Below are 16,541 nucleotides of genomic sequence, written 5' to 3' on the forward strand. Positions count from 1 at the left end.
GAAGACATTGTGTGACTAACGAGTAATTACACGGTGACTAATTAGTCCTAATGGTAATAACAATACTTACAGGATCTGCATTGTCTGAGAAGGTGCAAAGCTGTCAGAGGGGATGCTGGTGAAGCCGCATCTGAGGAATGAACTGAAATAAAACAGAATGAATCAATCGAGGTCACAGACCTGGGGTGGCTCCGCACACAGACCTTCAGCTGGTTACAGAATCGCTGCACAAACAACATTGGCAGAAACGACTGTAGGGTGTAATATTAATACTGTGTGTGTATAGAAATATATAATATCCAATGGCTGCCACTGCACACATATCAGAGATACAAAAATGGGCCCGGGTGCGCATCAAAGACTGCACTTCATATCATCGAACAGAGAGAGCGGCTTGAAAGGTGAATGCACTGTGAAGGTTTTATTTTGACACAAATAATATTCTATCTATCTACATTGTTACAATGTGGATATTATTTATAGTAGCAATGTTCTATTTATAGATACAAAATATTGACAAACATCAGGTATGAAGGGGATGTTTCCAGCTCATAGACGGAGGGAAGGCATCCAATAATATCTATCTATCTATCTATCTATCTATCTATCTATCTATCTATCTATCTATCTATCTATCTATATTGTATTAAAAAAAACTCTCTCTCCCACTGTACATATATATAAAAAAATACAGTATATATAATAAATAATATACAGTATATATAATAAATAATATACAGTATATATAATAAATAATATACAGTATATATAAAATCAGGTGGAGGGGAATTATGGTGTGGGGTTGTTTTGGCCCCTTAGTTCCAGTGAAGGGAACTCTTAAGGTGTCAGCATACAGAGGCGGCTCTAGGCTTTGTGAGGCCTAAGGCAAAACTTGGACACGAGGCCCCACTCACGCCCACAATGGGAAAAATAATTCAAGCGATAAAAATTAACTGTATAAATTGCATATACAGTTGTGTTCAAAATTATTCAACCCCCAATGCTGTAAAGGGTTTTAGGGAATTTAGTGTACATTTGTAATTGTATTCAGAATGAAACCCTACAAGGACTTCTTAAAGAACCATATGCAACTAAAATGACATCAATTGGTTTTGTAATACAGTAGTAAATGTTTCTTTTGTGAATTCTTCATTGACACAATTATTCAACCCCTTAAAGACTACCACTCTGAAGAACAGAGGTTCATTGAAGTGTTTTCAATCAGGTATTGAAAACCCCTGTGGATGTCAGGGAGCAGCAATAAAGCCTAATAAGCACCAATTAGGCAGCTTTAAAATGACTGATACTCAGCTCCTTCTAGACATTTACTGGTGTGGTTACAAACATGGTGAAGTCAAGAGAATGGTCCAGGAAGACAAGAGAAGAGGTGATTACTCTTCACAGGAAGGGCAATGGCTATAAGAAGATTGCAAAGATGTTAAACATACCAAGAGACACCACAGGAAGCATCATTCGCAAATTCAAGGCAAAGGGCACTGTTGAAACGCTACCTGGTCGTGGCAGAAAGAAGATGCTGACTCCGACTGATGTGCGCTACCTGAAGCATAGAGTGGAGAAAAGTCCCTGTGTGACTGCTGAGGAACTGAGAAAAGATTTGTCAGATGTGGGTACTGAAGTTTCTGCTCAGACAATATGGCGCACACTGCGTAATGAAGGCCTCCATGCCAGAACTCCCAGGCGCACCCCCTTGCTGTCTCCAAAGAATAAGAAGAGTCGACTGCAGTATGCCAAAAGTCATGTGGACAAACCACAGAAGTTTTGGGATAGTGTTCTGTGGACTGATGAAACAAAATTAGAACTGTTTGGGCCCATGGATCAACGCTATGTTTGGAGGAGGAAGAACAAGGCATATTAGGAGAAGAACACCTTGCCTACTGTGAAGCATGGGGGGGGTCAATCATGCTTTGGGGCTGTTTTGCTTCTGCAGGTACAGGGAAGCTTCAGCGTGTGCAAGGTACCATGAATTCTCTTCAGTACCAGGAGATATTGGATGACAATGTGATGCAGTCCGTCACAAACCTGAGGCTTGGGAGACGTTGGACCTTTCAACAGGACAATGATCTCAAGCATACCTCCAAGTCCACTAGAGCATGGTTGCAGATTAAAGGCTGGAACATTTTGGAGTGGCCATCACAGTCACCAGACTTAAATCCGATTGAGAACCTCTGGTGGGACTTAAAGAAAGCAGTTGCAGTGCACAAGCCTAAGAATGTGACTGAACTGGAGGCTTTTGCCCATGACGAATGGGCGAAGATACCCGTAGATCGCTGCAAGACACTTGTGTCAAGCTATGCTTCACGTTTAAAAGCTGTTATAACTGTAAAAGGATGTTGTACTAAGTACTAAGATTGAATGTCACTTGGGGGTTGAATAAAACTGATAATGATGTGAGCACAGAAAAGACATTTGTGGTTATTTCTTTATAAATGTTATGTTATATTTGTCTGACCTACACGTGCCTCTTTGATTTAATTGTAAGCAGGATGACTGAATGATCAAAATCAATGTCAAACTGGCCAAAACAATCAATTTCAGTGGGGGTTGAATATTTTGAACACAACTGTATTAAGAGCCTTAACCTTTGTACTATGAATTCCCAGTTTCTAGAATTTTCTCTAACCAATTCTTTTTTAATCAAAGATCATTAAACTTCAGGTATGTATGTATATATGTCTGCTCTTACATCACAGTCCCCAGCATTTCCCTATAGGTCATGATTCCCTGAGTCCCTCCTTACATCAGAGTTCAATGTCCCCCCTTACATAAGAGTTCTCCTTTAAATCAGATTCCCCCCAGCATCTCCTCCTTACATCAGAGTCCACAGAATTCCTCTTAACATTAGAGTCCCCCTCTTAAATCAAATTTCACAGAGCCCCCTTTACATCAGAGTCTCCAGAGTTTCCCCCTTACACTGTAAGAGGGAACTCTGAAGACTCTGATGTAAGAGGAGTTCTGGGAACCCTGATTTAGGGGGAATCAAGGGGACTCTGAAGTAAGGGGAGTTCTGGGAACCCCGATTTAAGGGGAAATGCTGGAGACTCTGATGTAAGGAGAGTTTTGGGAACCCTGATTTGAGGGGGAAAGCTGGAGATTCTGGTATAAAAGGGAACTCTGTGGTCACCAAAGCTCCCCCTTGCATCAGAGTTTCCAAAAACCCCCTTACACTTCCCTTCCTCAGTCCGCCACAGTCTAGGGCAGTGTTTCTCAACTCCGGGCTTAATGTCACAGCCCCACTACCCCTCACTTTCCACCTCGGGTGCTGTCATTGTGTAGGGCAAAGGGCTCCAGCTCCACCATGTTTGTCTTTGATGTCAGATATGCAGGACTGGCTCAGGTTCACTCTCTTCCCTGGCAACTGACTCTGGCGTCACAGGGGGGCCCCAGCCACCCAGGGGCCCTCTCCTTCTTCCCCAGCCACCCAGGGGCCCCTCTCCTTTTCCTCCAGCCACCCAGGGGCCCTCTCCTTCTTCTCCTCCAGCCACCCAGGGGCCCTCAACTTCTTCTCCTCCAGCCACCCAGGGTCCCTCTCCTTCTCCTCCTCCAGCCATCCAGGGTCCCTCTCCTTCTCCTCCAGCCACCCAGGGTCCCTCGCCTTCTCCTCCAGCCACCCAGGGGCCCTTTCCTTCTCCCCCAGCCACCCAGGGGCCCTCTCCTCCTCCCACAGCCATCCAGGGGCCCTCTCCTTCTCCCCACAGCCACCCAGGGGCCCTCTCCTTCTCCCCACAGCCACCCAGAGGCCCTCTCCTTCTCCCCACAGCCACCCAGGGGCCATCTCCTTCTCCCCCAACCACCCAAGGGCCCTCTCCTTCTCCCCCAACCACCCAAGGGCCCTCTCCTTCTCCTCCAGCCACCCAGGGGCCCTCTCCTTCAGCCACCCAGGGGCCCTCTCCTCCCTTAGCCACCCAGGTGCCCTCTCCTTCTCCTTCAGCCACCCAGGGGCCCTTTCCTCTTCCCATAGCCACCCAGGGGCCCACTCCTTTTCCCCTAGCCACCCAGGGGCCCTCTCCTTTTCCCTAGCCACCCAGGGGCCCTCTCCTTTTCCCCTAGCCACCAAGGAGGGACCCTATCCTTTTCCCCTAGCCACCCAGGGACTCTCTCCTTCTCTTCCAGCCACCCAGGGACCCTATCTTATTCCCCTAGCCACCCAGGGACCCTCTCCTTCTCTTCCAACCACCCTCTCCTCCCCCAGCCACCCATGGCCTTCTTCTTCTCCTCCCCTAGACACCACAAATCTATGACCAGCCTGCAGAGTGACAAGTCGGGGGCCTGGTTACCTGTATGTTCCTGGGCCAGGGCAGGGCTCTCCTCCCAGAGCAACAACCGATGATAGCAGAGTGAGCTGACCGGGCAGTCACTTCCTACTGATGCAGGTACACGCCCACCGTTTCCTCCACATCTTAGGATTACATGATCAGACGGCCAATCCCCAGGCAGAGAAGGCAGTATAAGTGTCAGCAGACAACAGACAACTAGCAGCCGCAGTGAAGGGAATGCAGCACACTACTGCAACTTTTATATCCGAGGATTTAAAACAATCTTTTACTTGGGAGATTTCCCTGACAGCGCCCTTCTAAATGTTGTCGCTCGGCCACTGGCCACGAGGCCCCTGTAGGTGCGAGGCCTTAGGCGACCGCCTAATTTGCCTAATTAGAGAGCCGCCTATGTCAGCATACCAAGACATTTTGGACAATTTCATGCTCCCAACTATGTGAGAGGAGTTTGGGGATGGCCCCTTCCTGTTCCAACATGACTGTGCACCAGTGCACTAAGCAAGACGTGGATGAGCCAGTTTGGGGTGGAGGAATCTGACTAGCCTGCACATGTCATGGTATGCTGATGCCTTACGAGTTCACTTCACTTGAACTAAGGGGCCAAGCCCAACCCCTAAAAAACAACCCCCCATACCCTAACCCCCCCCCCCTCCACCAAATGATTTGGGCCAGTGCACAAAGCAAGGTCCATAAAGACATGGATGAGCGAGTTCCAGGTGGAGGAACCTGACTGACCTACACATGTCTTGGTAGGCTGATGCCTTAAGAGTTCCCTTCACTGGAACTAAGGGGCCAAGCCCAACCCCTGAAATACAACCTCCACGCCCTACCCCCCCCCCCACCTCCACCAAATGATTTGGACCAGTGCACAAAGCAAAGTCCATAAAGAAATGGATGGGCCAGTTCTGGGTGGAGGAACCTGACTGGCCTGCACATATCTTGGTATGCTGACTTCTTAAGAGTTCCCTTCACTGGAACTAAGGGGCCAAGCCCAACCCCTAAAAAACAACCCCCATAACCAAACCCCCCCCTCCCACCAAATGATTTGGACCAGTGCACAAAGCAAGGTCCATAAAGACATAGATGAGCGAGTTTGGGGTGGAGGAACTTGACTGGCCTGCACATGTCATGGTATGTTGACTTCTTAAGAGTTCCCTTCACTGGAACTAAGGGGCCAAGCCCAACCCCTGAAAAACAACCCCACACCATAATCCCCCCTCTACCAAATAATTTGCGCCAGCGCACAAAGCAAGGCCCATAAAGACATGGATGAGCGAGTTCCGGGTGGAGGAACCTGACTGGCCTGCACATGTCTTGGTATGCTGATGCCTTAAGAGTTCCCTTCACTGGAACTAAGGGGCCAAGCCCAACCCCTAAAAAATCACCCCACACCATAATCCCCTCTCCAAGAAATTATTTGGCCCAGTGCACAAAGAAAGGTCCATAAAGACATGGATGAGTGAGTTTGGGATGGAGGAACTTGACTGGCCTGCACAGAGTCCTGACCTCAACCCGATAGAAGCCTTTGGGATGAATTAGAGCGGAGACTGCGAGCCTCCATTATCAGTGCCTGTCCTCACAAATGCGCTTCTGGAAGAATGGTCAAACATTCCCATAGACACTCCTAAACCTTGTGGACAGCCTTCCCAGAAGAGATAAAGCTGTTATAGCTGCAAAGGGTGGAGCAACTCAATATTGAACCCTACAAATCAACAGTTTCTTTCCAGTAAATGCCGCAGTGTTCCTTAAAGCAATGGTATACAAGTATTCTATTTAATAAAGGTGCTATTTGTTCTGGTTGGTTCATGTAACCTTGAAGACATCCATCTGAGATCCGAGGATGCTTCAAGAGTCTGAAGTAGAAAGGTCAAATGTAATACACAAGGAATGGATCATTCAGCAGTCTTCATAATATTTTTTTTTTTCCCAACAAAAGCCGAGCTTCGAATGATCCAACTCCCCGTCTTACATTGATAATATTTACCTCTACGCCTTTCTATTACCAGGAAATAAGAGGGGAAAAAAATCTTATTCTTTCTTTTTTGAAATATCTTCACTTTTTAGACGAGTTTTGTTCTTAGCGTTACCATGGAAACCCGAGTGCGGGGATTGGATTCCGTCTCTTTGAAGTGATGGTGTTTGTCTAATTCCATTGTCTACAAAAAAAGGCGATTCACCCACTTATCTACAGAGCGTGCATCGCGGTACGACGCCCGTAGAGGAGGCGCGAGATGAGATATGAAGATTGTGGTGCGTTACTGCAGATGTGGTCATCGTACAATTCTTCTACTGCGTCCGGGAGAGCGGAGGAATAATCAGTATTATTTAAGGGGGAACTATTGTGTGTATGTATACACTATATTACCAAAAGTATTGGGACGCCTGCCTTTACACACACATGAATTGTAATGGCATCCCAGTCTTAGTCCGTAGGGTTCAATATTGAGTTGGCCCACCCTTTACAGCTATAACAGCTTCAACTCTTCTGGGAAGGCCGTCCACAAGGTTTAGGAGTGTCTATGGGAATGTTTGACCATTCTTCCAGAAGTGCATTTGTGAGGTCAGGCACTGATGTTGGATGCAGTCTGCGCTCCAATTCATTCCAAAGGTGTTCTATCAGGTTGAGGTCAGGACTGTGCAGGCCAGTCAACTTCCTCCACCCCAAAACTCACTTATCCATGTCTTTCTGGACCTTGCTTTGTGCGCAGTCATGTTGGTACAGGAAGGGGCCATCCCCAAACTGCTCCCACAAAGTTGGGAGCATGATATTGTCCAAAATGTCTTGGTATGCTGACGCCTTAAGAGTTCACCTTCAGTGGAACTAAGGGGCCAAGCCCAACCCCTGAAAAACAACCCCACACCATAATCCCCCCCTCCAGCAAATGATTTGGACCAGTGCACAAAGCAAGGTCCATAAAGACATGGATGAGCGAGTTTGGGGTGGAGGAACTTGACTGGCCTGCACAGAGTCCTGACCTCAACCCGATAGAACACCTTTGGGATGAATTAGAGCGCAGACTGCATCCAACATCAGTGCCTGACCTCACAAATGCACTTCTGGAAGAATGGTCAAACATTCCCATAGACACTCCTAAACCTTGTGGACAGCCTTCCCAGAAGAGTTGAAGCTGTTATAGCTGCAAAGGGTGGGCCAACTCAATATTAAACCCTACGGACTAAGACTGGGATGCCATTAAAGTTCATGTGTGTGTAAAGGCCGGCGTCCCAATACTTTTAGTAATATAATGTATATTATATATATATATATATATATATATATATATATATATATATATATATATATATATATATATATATATACACACACACATCTATAGATATACATATATATATACATCTATAGATATACACACACACACACACACACGAACACATATATATATATATATATATATATATATATATATATATATATATATATATATATATAAATGCACACACAAAATATTGTCAAAAGTATTGGGACACCCTAATTACCCTGTGCGATGCTGATTCCTGTCTCCCCCCTGCAATGCTGCCAGCTTCCCTCCTCTCCTCTCAGGAACAGGGAAGGGGCTGGTAAATATTTCATTAACTGGCCCCTTCCTGTTCTGAATGAACACAGTGAGTAATCTGTGCTGATCACTCCTGTCTTCATTCATAGCTGAAGCATAGTACACTGTGTTTACTGCAGACTGCAGAGAAAGGAACTGGGGAATTTTGTTTCTCAGTTTCTTTTTTGATCTCAAAAGTGAGACATGGGGGTCTGTTTGGACTCTTGATATTTCACCAAAGCCCCATAAATGGGGCTCCAAAAAAAATGTAAAAAAATAAAAATAAGTAATAAGCAAATAATAAAAAGAATATCGTAAAAATAGTTAAAAAATAAAATTGTAAAAAAATAATAAAATTAAAAAACGAATCGTCACCGCCCACTGCCACCAATCATTGCTCTACTGACACCGTCCACTGCTCTGCTGATATACACGCATGTGTGTTTGTGCTCTGGCGTGCACACCCTAATGCAATAGCCTGCACACACCAATGGGTGTTGTAAAACTGCAGCTCAATCACCTATTTTTGCCACCGCCTGTGTAAATGAGCCCTGATTGGCAGACACAACCAGTCAACATCCAGATTCTTTGCGCCTCAGTAATGATACTTATAATGGAAACAGCTGAACTTTCTCTTACGTTGAGAGGATATCCGGCGAGTACGTCCTCGGTATTTCGTTGGTTGCATTGCACAGGACGTTGTCGATGGTGCAGTTGCAGGAGGCGGGGCACCTCCATCTTGGCGGACGCCGATGCCGTCTGGTCGAGCTCGAAGGAAGTAGAGAGAAGAATACGACAGTCCAAATTAACAGGCGGAGGAACGGCCCCATTGGTCCACAGTCCTCAAAAAAATTTGGGAAGTTTTTTATGAGCTCCTCTGCTGCGTTCAATGCGTGATATTTACCGACGCATCCTTCTTTTCTAAAGTCTGCTGTGGTCGGCCATTGTGGTCCGCTCCCCGTCCCCTCTTCCTTTATTTCCGGTCACATCTCTGACCTGGGTAATTTCTCCGATATTGGTCTACACATCCATGTTACTCCTTCATCTTGGTTCCTTAGTTCTGGTGTTTTTGGCAAAAATGGTTTTCCATTCTACAAAAAAAAAAAAAAAGAGATTATTGTGATGTTAAATGTGTTAGCCCTTGGGTTACCATTCCTTTTGAATAGCACCCCAATAGGCAACACAGCTCCAGCACACATGCATTGTAGCGCATTACAATTAGACTAGGTTCCCATCTATGCGTGTCACACCCAGACATAATGTTTTTATCCTTTCTGATAGTTTGAAATGAAGATGTTATTTTACATATTGTGCGTTCTCCCAGTCTATGACAACCTCACAGCCTTTAAAGTCCTGAGAATGTAGTAATGTAGTCAGTGCTGTATTTTGGCCTAGGCCAACAAGGCCCAGGCCTAGGGCGGCACTTTGCAGGGGGCAGCAAAAAAGCCACCCCCCTCCACCTGAGACTCTATTGGCCACTGGTTGCTAGAACCGCCTCTCTCACCCCCCTCTCTCTCTCTCACTCACCCCCTTCTCTCTCTCTCACCCCTCCTCTCTCTCTCTTTCACCCTCTCTCTCTCTCTATTCCCCCCTCGCTCTCTCTCTCTCATCCCCCCTCTCTCACCCCCCCTTCTCTCTATTTCCCCCTCTCTCTCATCCCCCCTCTCTCTCTCATCCCTCCCCCTCTCTCATCTCCCCTCTCTCTCTCATCCCCCCTCTCTCTCTCTTTCATCCCCCCTCTCTCTCTTTGATTCCTCACTCTCTCTCTCTTTCTAATCCCCCCTCTCTCTCTCCCTCACCTGCCCCCTCTCTCTCTATCTCTCATCCCCCCTCTCTCTCTATCTCTCATCCCCCCTCTCTCTTTCTCTCCTTCCCTCACCCACCCCCCTCTCTCTCTCCCTCACCCACCCCCTCTCTCTCTCCCTCACCCACCCCCCTCTCAGTCTCCAACCCCCTCCCACCCCCTCTCTCTCTCTCTCCCTCACCCACCCCCTCTCGTGAGATCTCAGGGGTTCATGCTGGGACTTGTAGTCTTTCGATTTTGGAGGGAGCCACATCTGTTAAAAAAGGAGTGGGGCAAATTTACATAAGGGGGGGGGGGCAATTTTAGTCTCGCCTAGGGCAGCACAAAACCAAAATACACCACTGAATGTAGTAATGTAGACTAACTCCCCTATCTGGGGTTGAGTTCCCCGACAATCCAGAATTTCTGGGTTCTTCTTCTTTTTATATCCTATAATACAATGTTGGGTATCTATTTACTCAGCGTAACATTCTCTTTCACATTATTGAAAAAAATTGGGCTAACTTTACTGTTTTCTTATTTTTTAATTAAAAAAGTGAATGTTTTCCAGAAAAAAAAAAAATTGCGTTTGTAAGACCGCTGTGCAAATACGATGGGATAAAAAAAGTCAACGATCTCCATTTTATTCTCTAGGGTCTCTGCTAAAAATATATATAATGTTTGGGGGGGGGGGGGGGCTCTAAGTAATTTTGATTAAAGAAATATTGAAACGATCTTTATTTTATTCTCTAGGGTCTCTGCTAAAAATATATATAATGATTGGAGGGTTCCAAGTAATTTTGAGAAAAAAAAATATTGAAACGATCTTTCTTTTATTCTCTAGGGTCTCTGCTAAAATTATATATAATGTTTGGGGGGGGGGGGTGGGTTCTAAGTAAATTTTATAAAAAATATTGCAACGATCTTCATTTTATTCTTAAGGTTCTCTGCTAAAAATATATATAATGTTTAGGGGGTTCTAATTAATTTTGATAAAAAATATTGCAAGGATCTCCATTTCATTCTCTAGGGTCTCTGCTAAAAATATATATATAATGATTGGGGGGGTTCTAAGTAATTTTGATAAAAAAATATTGCAGCGATCTCCATTTTATTCTTAAGGGTCTCTGCTAAAAATATATATAATGTTTGGGGGGGGTTCCAAGTAATTTTGATAAAAAACAATATCGCAACAATCTCCATTTTATTCTATATAAAAAATATATACAATGTTGGGGGGGGGGGGGGGTGTTCTAAGTAAATTTGATAAAAAATATTGCAACAATCTTCATTTTATTCTGTGGTGTCTCTGATAAAAATATATATAATGTTTGGGGGGGGGGGGTTCTAAGTAAATTTGATAAAAAATATTGCAACAATCTCCATTTTATTCTCTAGGGTCTCTGCTAAAAATATATATAATGTTTGGTGGGTTCCAAGTAATTTTGATTAAAAAAATATTGCAACAATCTCCATTTTATTCTATATAAAAAATATATATAATGGTTGGGGGTTCTACGTAATTTTCTAGCAAAAAAAAAAAAAAAACGATTTCTCTGAAAAAGTGTCAGAAAAAGGTCCGGGTCCAGAAGTGGTTAATGATGGTTCCACCTGAAACAATGCTACATGCCAAGCCAATCATTTTTTTTTTTGGTATGTTTGGCATCTACACCTTTAACCCCGTCATCATAAAAGTGTCATGGGGATTTTTAAAGGGGTCAGCGGGGGTCATCTGATGAGGACAGGATTATAAATGTTCCTAAAAGGAGGCGGGGCCAGTCATGTCTAAAAGATGATGAAACAGAATACTGTAAAGGATAACGCCAACCAAAAATGTGGCAGGAACTTCAGCTTGGACATGCCAACGTTTCTCTGTTACAGGAAAGAAAAGCAATCAGGGACGCTGGCTGACTACACTGGTCTGGTGACAATGTGACTGGTGATACCAGTGATCAGGTGCACTGGTGACATTGGGACTGGTGTGGTGTCGACAGGGGCAGACTAGCAACTTTCAGCCCAGGGGGCAAGTAGAAACCGGAGGCCCATGGTGCAGCGACTCGGCCCGACTCTTCCTCTTCCCGTCCTCCTCCTGACCCCCTTTTCAAGCTGAAGTCTAGGTACTCTCTACTTATGAATCCGGGTTCCCAACCTGGCCAGCAGGGGGAGGTTGGGGGGAGCTGGCCAGGGGAGGAGAGTCTCCAGTGGGGCATGGAACTGGCCTCTGCTCAGACACAGTTTACACCATTAATGCTGGGGGGGGGGGGGAGGCCCACGCTCTGTCCTTGTCTTCATCCTGCACCCATGAGGTCAGTGTCAGAGTCTTTTTATTTCTCTTCACCAGGAAACCTTTAGGCATGTCTGTGGCAGAAGCGGTGCAGCCTTTTTACCGGACATCAGAGCGGCCCAGGGGGCATTTCCCCCCCTGCCCCCTGGCCCAGTCCTCCCCTGGGTGTCGATCAGGAATGCTGTTATTGGCTGTACTGGTCTAGGAACACAGTGGCTGACAACACCTACACTGGTATTGCTGGTGTAGACTGTTCTGGCCTCCCTGACCACAGGAAAATCAAGAGCCCAAAGCAAACATGCCAAAGAGCGCCACCCCCTTGGATGTATGTGCATTATGTGTCAGCAACCCCCCCCCCCCCAAAAAAAAAAGAGCACTAATCTCCATGCTTGCCCCCTAAGCATAAATTCCCCCTGCACCCCACCCACCTGCTGAAATCTCTCCTCCCAGCAAAAATCCTCTCATTCTGCATATGCTCCAAGCACAACCCCCCCCCCCCCAATAAAAAAAAAAGTATCCCTTCTTAGCACAAGTCCTCTGCCCCTCCAAATTTCCCCTCCGGACACAAATCCTCTCCCCACCTACTCCAAATCCCCCCTCCCACCACAGATTCTACTCCTCCAATCCCCCCTCCTAGCACAAATCCCTTTCCCTCATCCTCCCTTTCAAATACACCCCCCCCCCCCCCAAATCCCCACTCTTAGCACCACTCTCTACATTTGTCTTCCTAGAACAATTATTACCTCCTGCTACCACTCACATTCCCACACCCAACACAAATCTCCTCCCCCCAATCTCCTTGTGGTGCCCCCGCACCTCACATATTACCACAGCACCCAGGGCAGCCATCCCTCCTTCCCACCCCCTTGTCCTGGCCCTGCCTGACCGTCAGCACCTGTAGTGTCCCAAGGAGATGTCAAACTGCACCCCCTCTTCCTTTAGGGTTAGGGTCAGGGTGCCTACATCCCTGCAATAAACCATAGTGCCCCGGGCAGCCGACCCGCCTGCCCACCCCCCGGTCCTGGCCCTGCCTGACCATCAGCACCAGTGGTGTCACAAGCAGATGTCAAACTGTACCCCCTCTTTCTTTAGGCTTAGGGTTAGAGCGCCTACATCCCTACAATAAACCATAGTGCCCAGGGCAGCTGCCCCTCCTGTGCACCCCCTGTCCCGGCGCTGCCTGTCAGCACCTGTAGTGTCACAAGCAAATGTCAATCTGTACCCCCTTTTCCTTTAGGGTCAGGGCACCTACATCCCTGCAAAAAGACATAGCGGTCAGGGCAGCCGCCTCTCCTGCCCACCCCCTGTCCTGGCTCTGCCCGACCCTCAGCACCTGTAGTGTCACAAGCAGATGTCAAACTGCACCCCCTCTTCCTTTAGGGTTAGGGTAAGGGCGCCTACATCCCTGCAATAAACCATAGAGCTCAGGGCAGCTGTCCCTCTTGCCCAATCCCTGTCCCGGCCCTGCCTGTCAGCACCTGTAGTGTCACAAGCAGAGGTTAATCTGTACCCCCTTTTCTTTTAGGGTCAGGGTGCCCACATCCCTGCAAAAAGACATAGCGCCCAGGGCAGCCGTCCCTCCTGCCCACCCCGTGTCCTGGCCCTGCCCAACCGTCAGCACCTGTAGTGTCACAAGTCACAACTTTCTATAGTGATTCTAGGGACAGAGAGTGGTCACCCTGTAACAGGAAGTGCCGGGACATGATAGGCTCACCAGCGATTATAATCGCTAAAGTTTCAGATTTCGAAATAGTGAAAATTTTGGAACTGACATTGACATGTTGTTAAACCTCCTCAGCGGTCCATTTGTTCTCCGCTCGTGGAGGTGACGGATCGAGGCCGCGCTATTAAAGGATCGGCAGCTAAATGGTTCTGTGTTGTCAATTCGCAGCCCAGAGGGAGTTTTATAGCTGCGGGCGCCGCAATTACGCGCAACGGCAGTTCACAAATCGCTGGCGAGCAAAAGTGACTCCAGCTACAGATGACCGTGAATGGGGGAAGCCAATTATGTTTCTAAGTTTAACCAAAACTCATGACCCCTCAGAGGAAAGCAACAAACTATAAATTGCTACAACTGGAAGAAGAGTGACAATTTGGGGGGGGGGGGGTGGGTGTGATGGGAACAAAGGGGCCACTGTTGACATTTAGGCTTGGTTCACACTACTGCAGGCGTGGACGCACGTGCGCATTTTATGTGCATTCCCGTGCTTGGTGTGCAGGGCAGCCCATTCATTTCAATGGACTGACTGCCCTAGGAGCCCGAAACACATAAAAGAAGTCGCTGACTCTTTTCCAAAAACGCGCCACCCCGAACCATGTGGTGTTGCGGCACTATGCAGTTTGGCGCTCCAAAACATTTAGAGATGCGTATGGGTTCCATTAACCTCTTCCTACCCGTGCTATACCCAAAAGTCAGCTACAGCATAGGCTTCAAGTTCTGGGAGGGCCTCCATGGATGCTCCCCCCCACCCCAGAACCCATGGGGGGCACTCTGTGACCGCTGTGTTAGTGACACAGCTGAGGACGGATCGCAGTAAAGGGCCATCAGTGCCCACCAGTGCAGCCTCATAAATGCAGTTTATCAGTGCAGCCTCATCAGTGCTGCCTCATTAGTGTCCATTGGTGCTGCCTCATTAGTGCCCACCAGGGCAGCCTCATCAGTGCAGTTTATCAGTGGCCATCAGTGCCGCCTCATCAGTGCAGTTTATCAGTGGCCATCAGTGCCACCTCATCAGTGCCCATCGGTGCAGCCACATCAGTGCTGCCTCATCAGTGCAACCTCATCAGTGAAGTTGATCAGTTCCCATCAGTGCAGTTTATCAGTGCCCATCAGTGCAGTTTAGCAGTGCCCATCAGTGCAGCCTCATCAGTGCAGTTTATCAGTGGTCATCAGTGCCCCCTCATCAGTGCAGTTTATCAGTGCCTATCAGTGCAGCCTCATCTGTGCAGTTTAGCAGTGCCCATCAGTGCCACCTCATCAGTGCACCCTCATCAGTGCAGTTTATCAGTGCCACCTTATCAGTGCAGTTTATCAGTGCAGCCTCATCAGTGTAGTTTATCAGTGCCCATCAGTGCAGTCTCTTCAGTGCAGTTTATCAGTGCCACCTTATTAGTTCCCATCAGTGCAGCCTCATTAGTTCCCATCAGTGCCGCCTAATTAGTTCCCATCAGTGCCGCCTCATTAGTGCCCATCAGTGCAGCCTCATCAGTGCACTTCAGTGAAGAAGAAAAATTACTTATTTGCTAAAAAAATTTTTTTCAAAACATTTGGCTTTTTTTTTCTTGTATAGCAAAACATAAAAGACCCAGTGGTAATCAAATACCACCAAAAGAAAGCTCTATCTGTGGGGGAAAAAAAGGACCTATATATATTTTATTTGGGTACAGCGTCGCACGACCGTGCAATTGTCCGTTAAAGTAGCGCAGTCGTTTTTCCATTTTATTACAACTTGAAATGAGGGTTATTAGCTCTTATGTACAATGTTTATTGTATGACATGTAATATGCTTGATGAATATTGTAACCCTTTATACTATCAAACTTTTTTCCTAAATTAAAAAAAAAAAAAAAAGTAGCGCAGTGCCGCATCGCAAAAAAATGGCCTGGTCAGGAAGGGGGATAAATCTCCCAGAGGTCCAGTGGCTAAACTAGGACATGCAGCCGCTCATACACATTTTGTGGCCACAGAAAACATTAAACAATATTAAATAAAACGCTGTACAGATCTAAATGTGACATTTTATATATTATTATATCTAAAGTCAGGGGGCTGCCTGTGAGATTGGCCCTCTTCTCTTCTGGTGGCAAATGTCACAGAGATAATGGGAAATAAAAATAAATAAATAAATAAATAATGGGAAATCCAAAATGTTACAGTTGCCATAATTGCCCAAAAGTGTCTTTGTATGATGGAGTGTTAACAGGACCCTTCATTGGAGACACCTGACCTCCATCATCTGTGTGTGTGTGTGTGTGTGTGGGGGGGGGGGGGGGGGGGTTCACATACTTTTAGTAGGTGGGATGGTCAGGTGTCCACAAATACTAAAAGTTGGGAAAATGTTTGTATTGTATTCGTGCATTATTCTTACAGTTCGTTATAACACACTCACATTATGATACAATAAAAGGATTAGTAACTGTGCGTGGTTTAGAATTTGCTACATTAGCTATTTTTCTGTCTCTACAGACAATAGAAAATAAAATATTTCCCTTTTTTTTTTTTAATCTGCAGAGAAGCAAAATTGAAAGTGAAAGAAAGGTTGAGCTGAAAAAAAAAAAAAACAATATAAAAAGGAAAATTGAAAAGAGTAGCAAAAAAAACAAACAAACAAACAAACAAAAAAGGAATGTGAGAGAGAATTAAGAAAATTAAAGGCGAGAAAAGAAAAGAGAAAATACAAAGTAAAAGAAATTAGGAGAGAGAAGGAGATAAAAAAAAAAAAGATATAAAAGAATAAGATGAAAGGTAATTTGAAAAGAATAACAATAAACAAGACAAAAAGGATAAATAAAAAAAGAAGTGGTATTTAAAGTGGTATTATTTCAAAAATGTATTATATTTCAGCTTAGCGATTAGATGTGGTGGCTGCATTCTTTTTTTTTTTTTCTCTGTTTCCACCTGGTGAGCT

The 16,541-nt window shown here is 45.9% G+C and overlaps 1 protein-coding gene across 1 annotated transcript in view; it reads right to left on the minus strand.

Moving 5' to 3' along the window:
* Nucleotides 1–8,879, minus strand: part of LOC309543838 (leucine-rich glioma-inactivated protein 1-like) — a 31,507-nt gene extending 22,628 nt beyond the window's left edge. The window contains exons 1-2 of the mRNA XM_082276263.1: nt 8,486–8,879; nt 71–142 (exon numbers count right to left, since the gene is read on the minus strand). Of these exons, the coding sequence (XP_082132389.1) occupies nt 71–142; nt 8,486–8,676 (263 nt within the window). The 5' untranslated portion in view covers nt 8,677–8,879. The remainder of the gene's footprint in view (nt 1–70; nt 143–8,485) is intronic.
* Between the last annotated feature and the right edge of the window lie 7,662 nt (nt 8,880–16,541).

This window comes from Pelophylax lessonae (assembly GCF_965119305.1).
Source record: "Pelophylax lessonae genome assembly, contig: HAP1_SCAFFOLD_410, whole genome shotgun sequence".
NCBI lineage: Eukaryota > Metazoa > Chordata > Amphibia > Anura > Ranidae > Pelophylax > Pelophylax lessonae.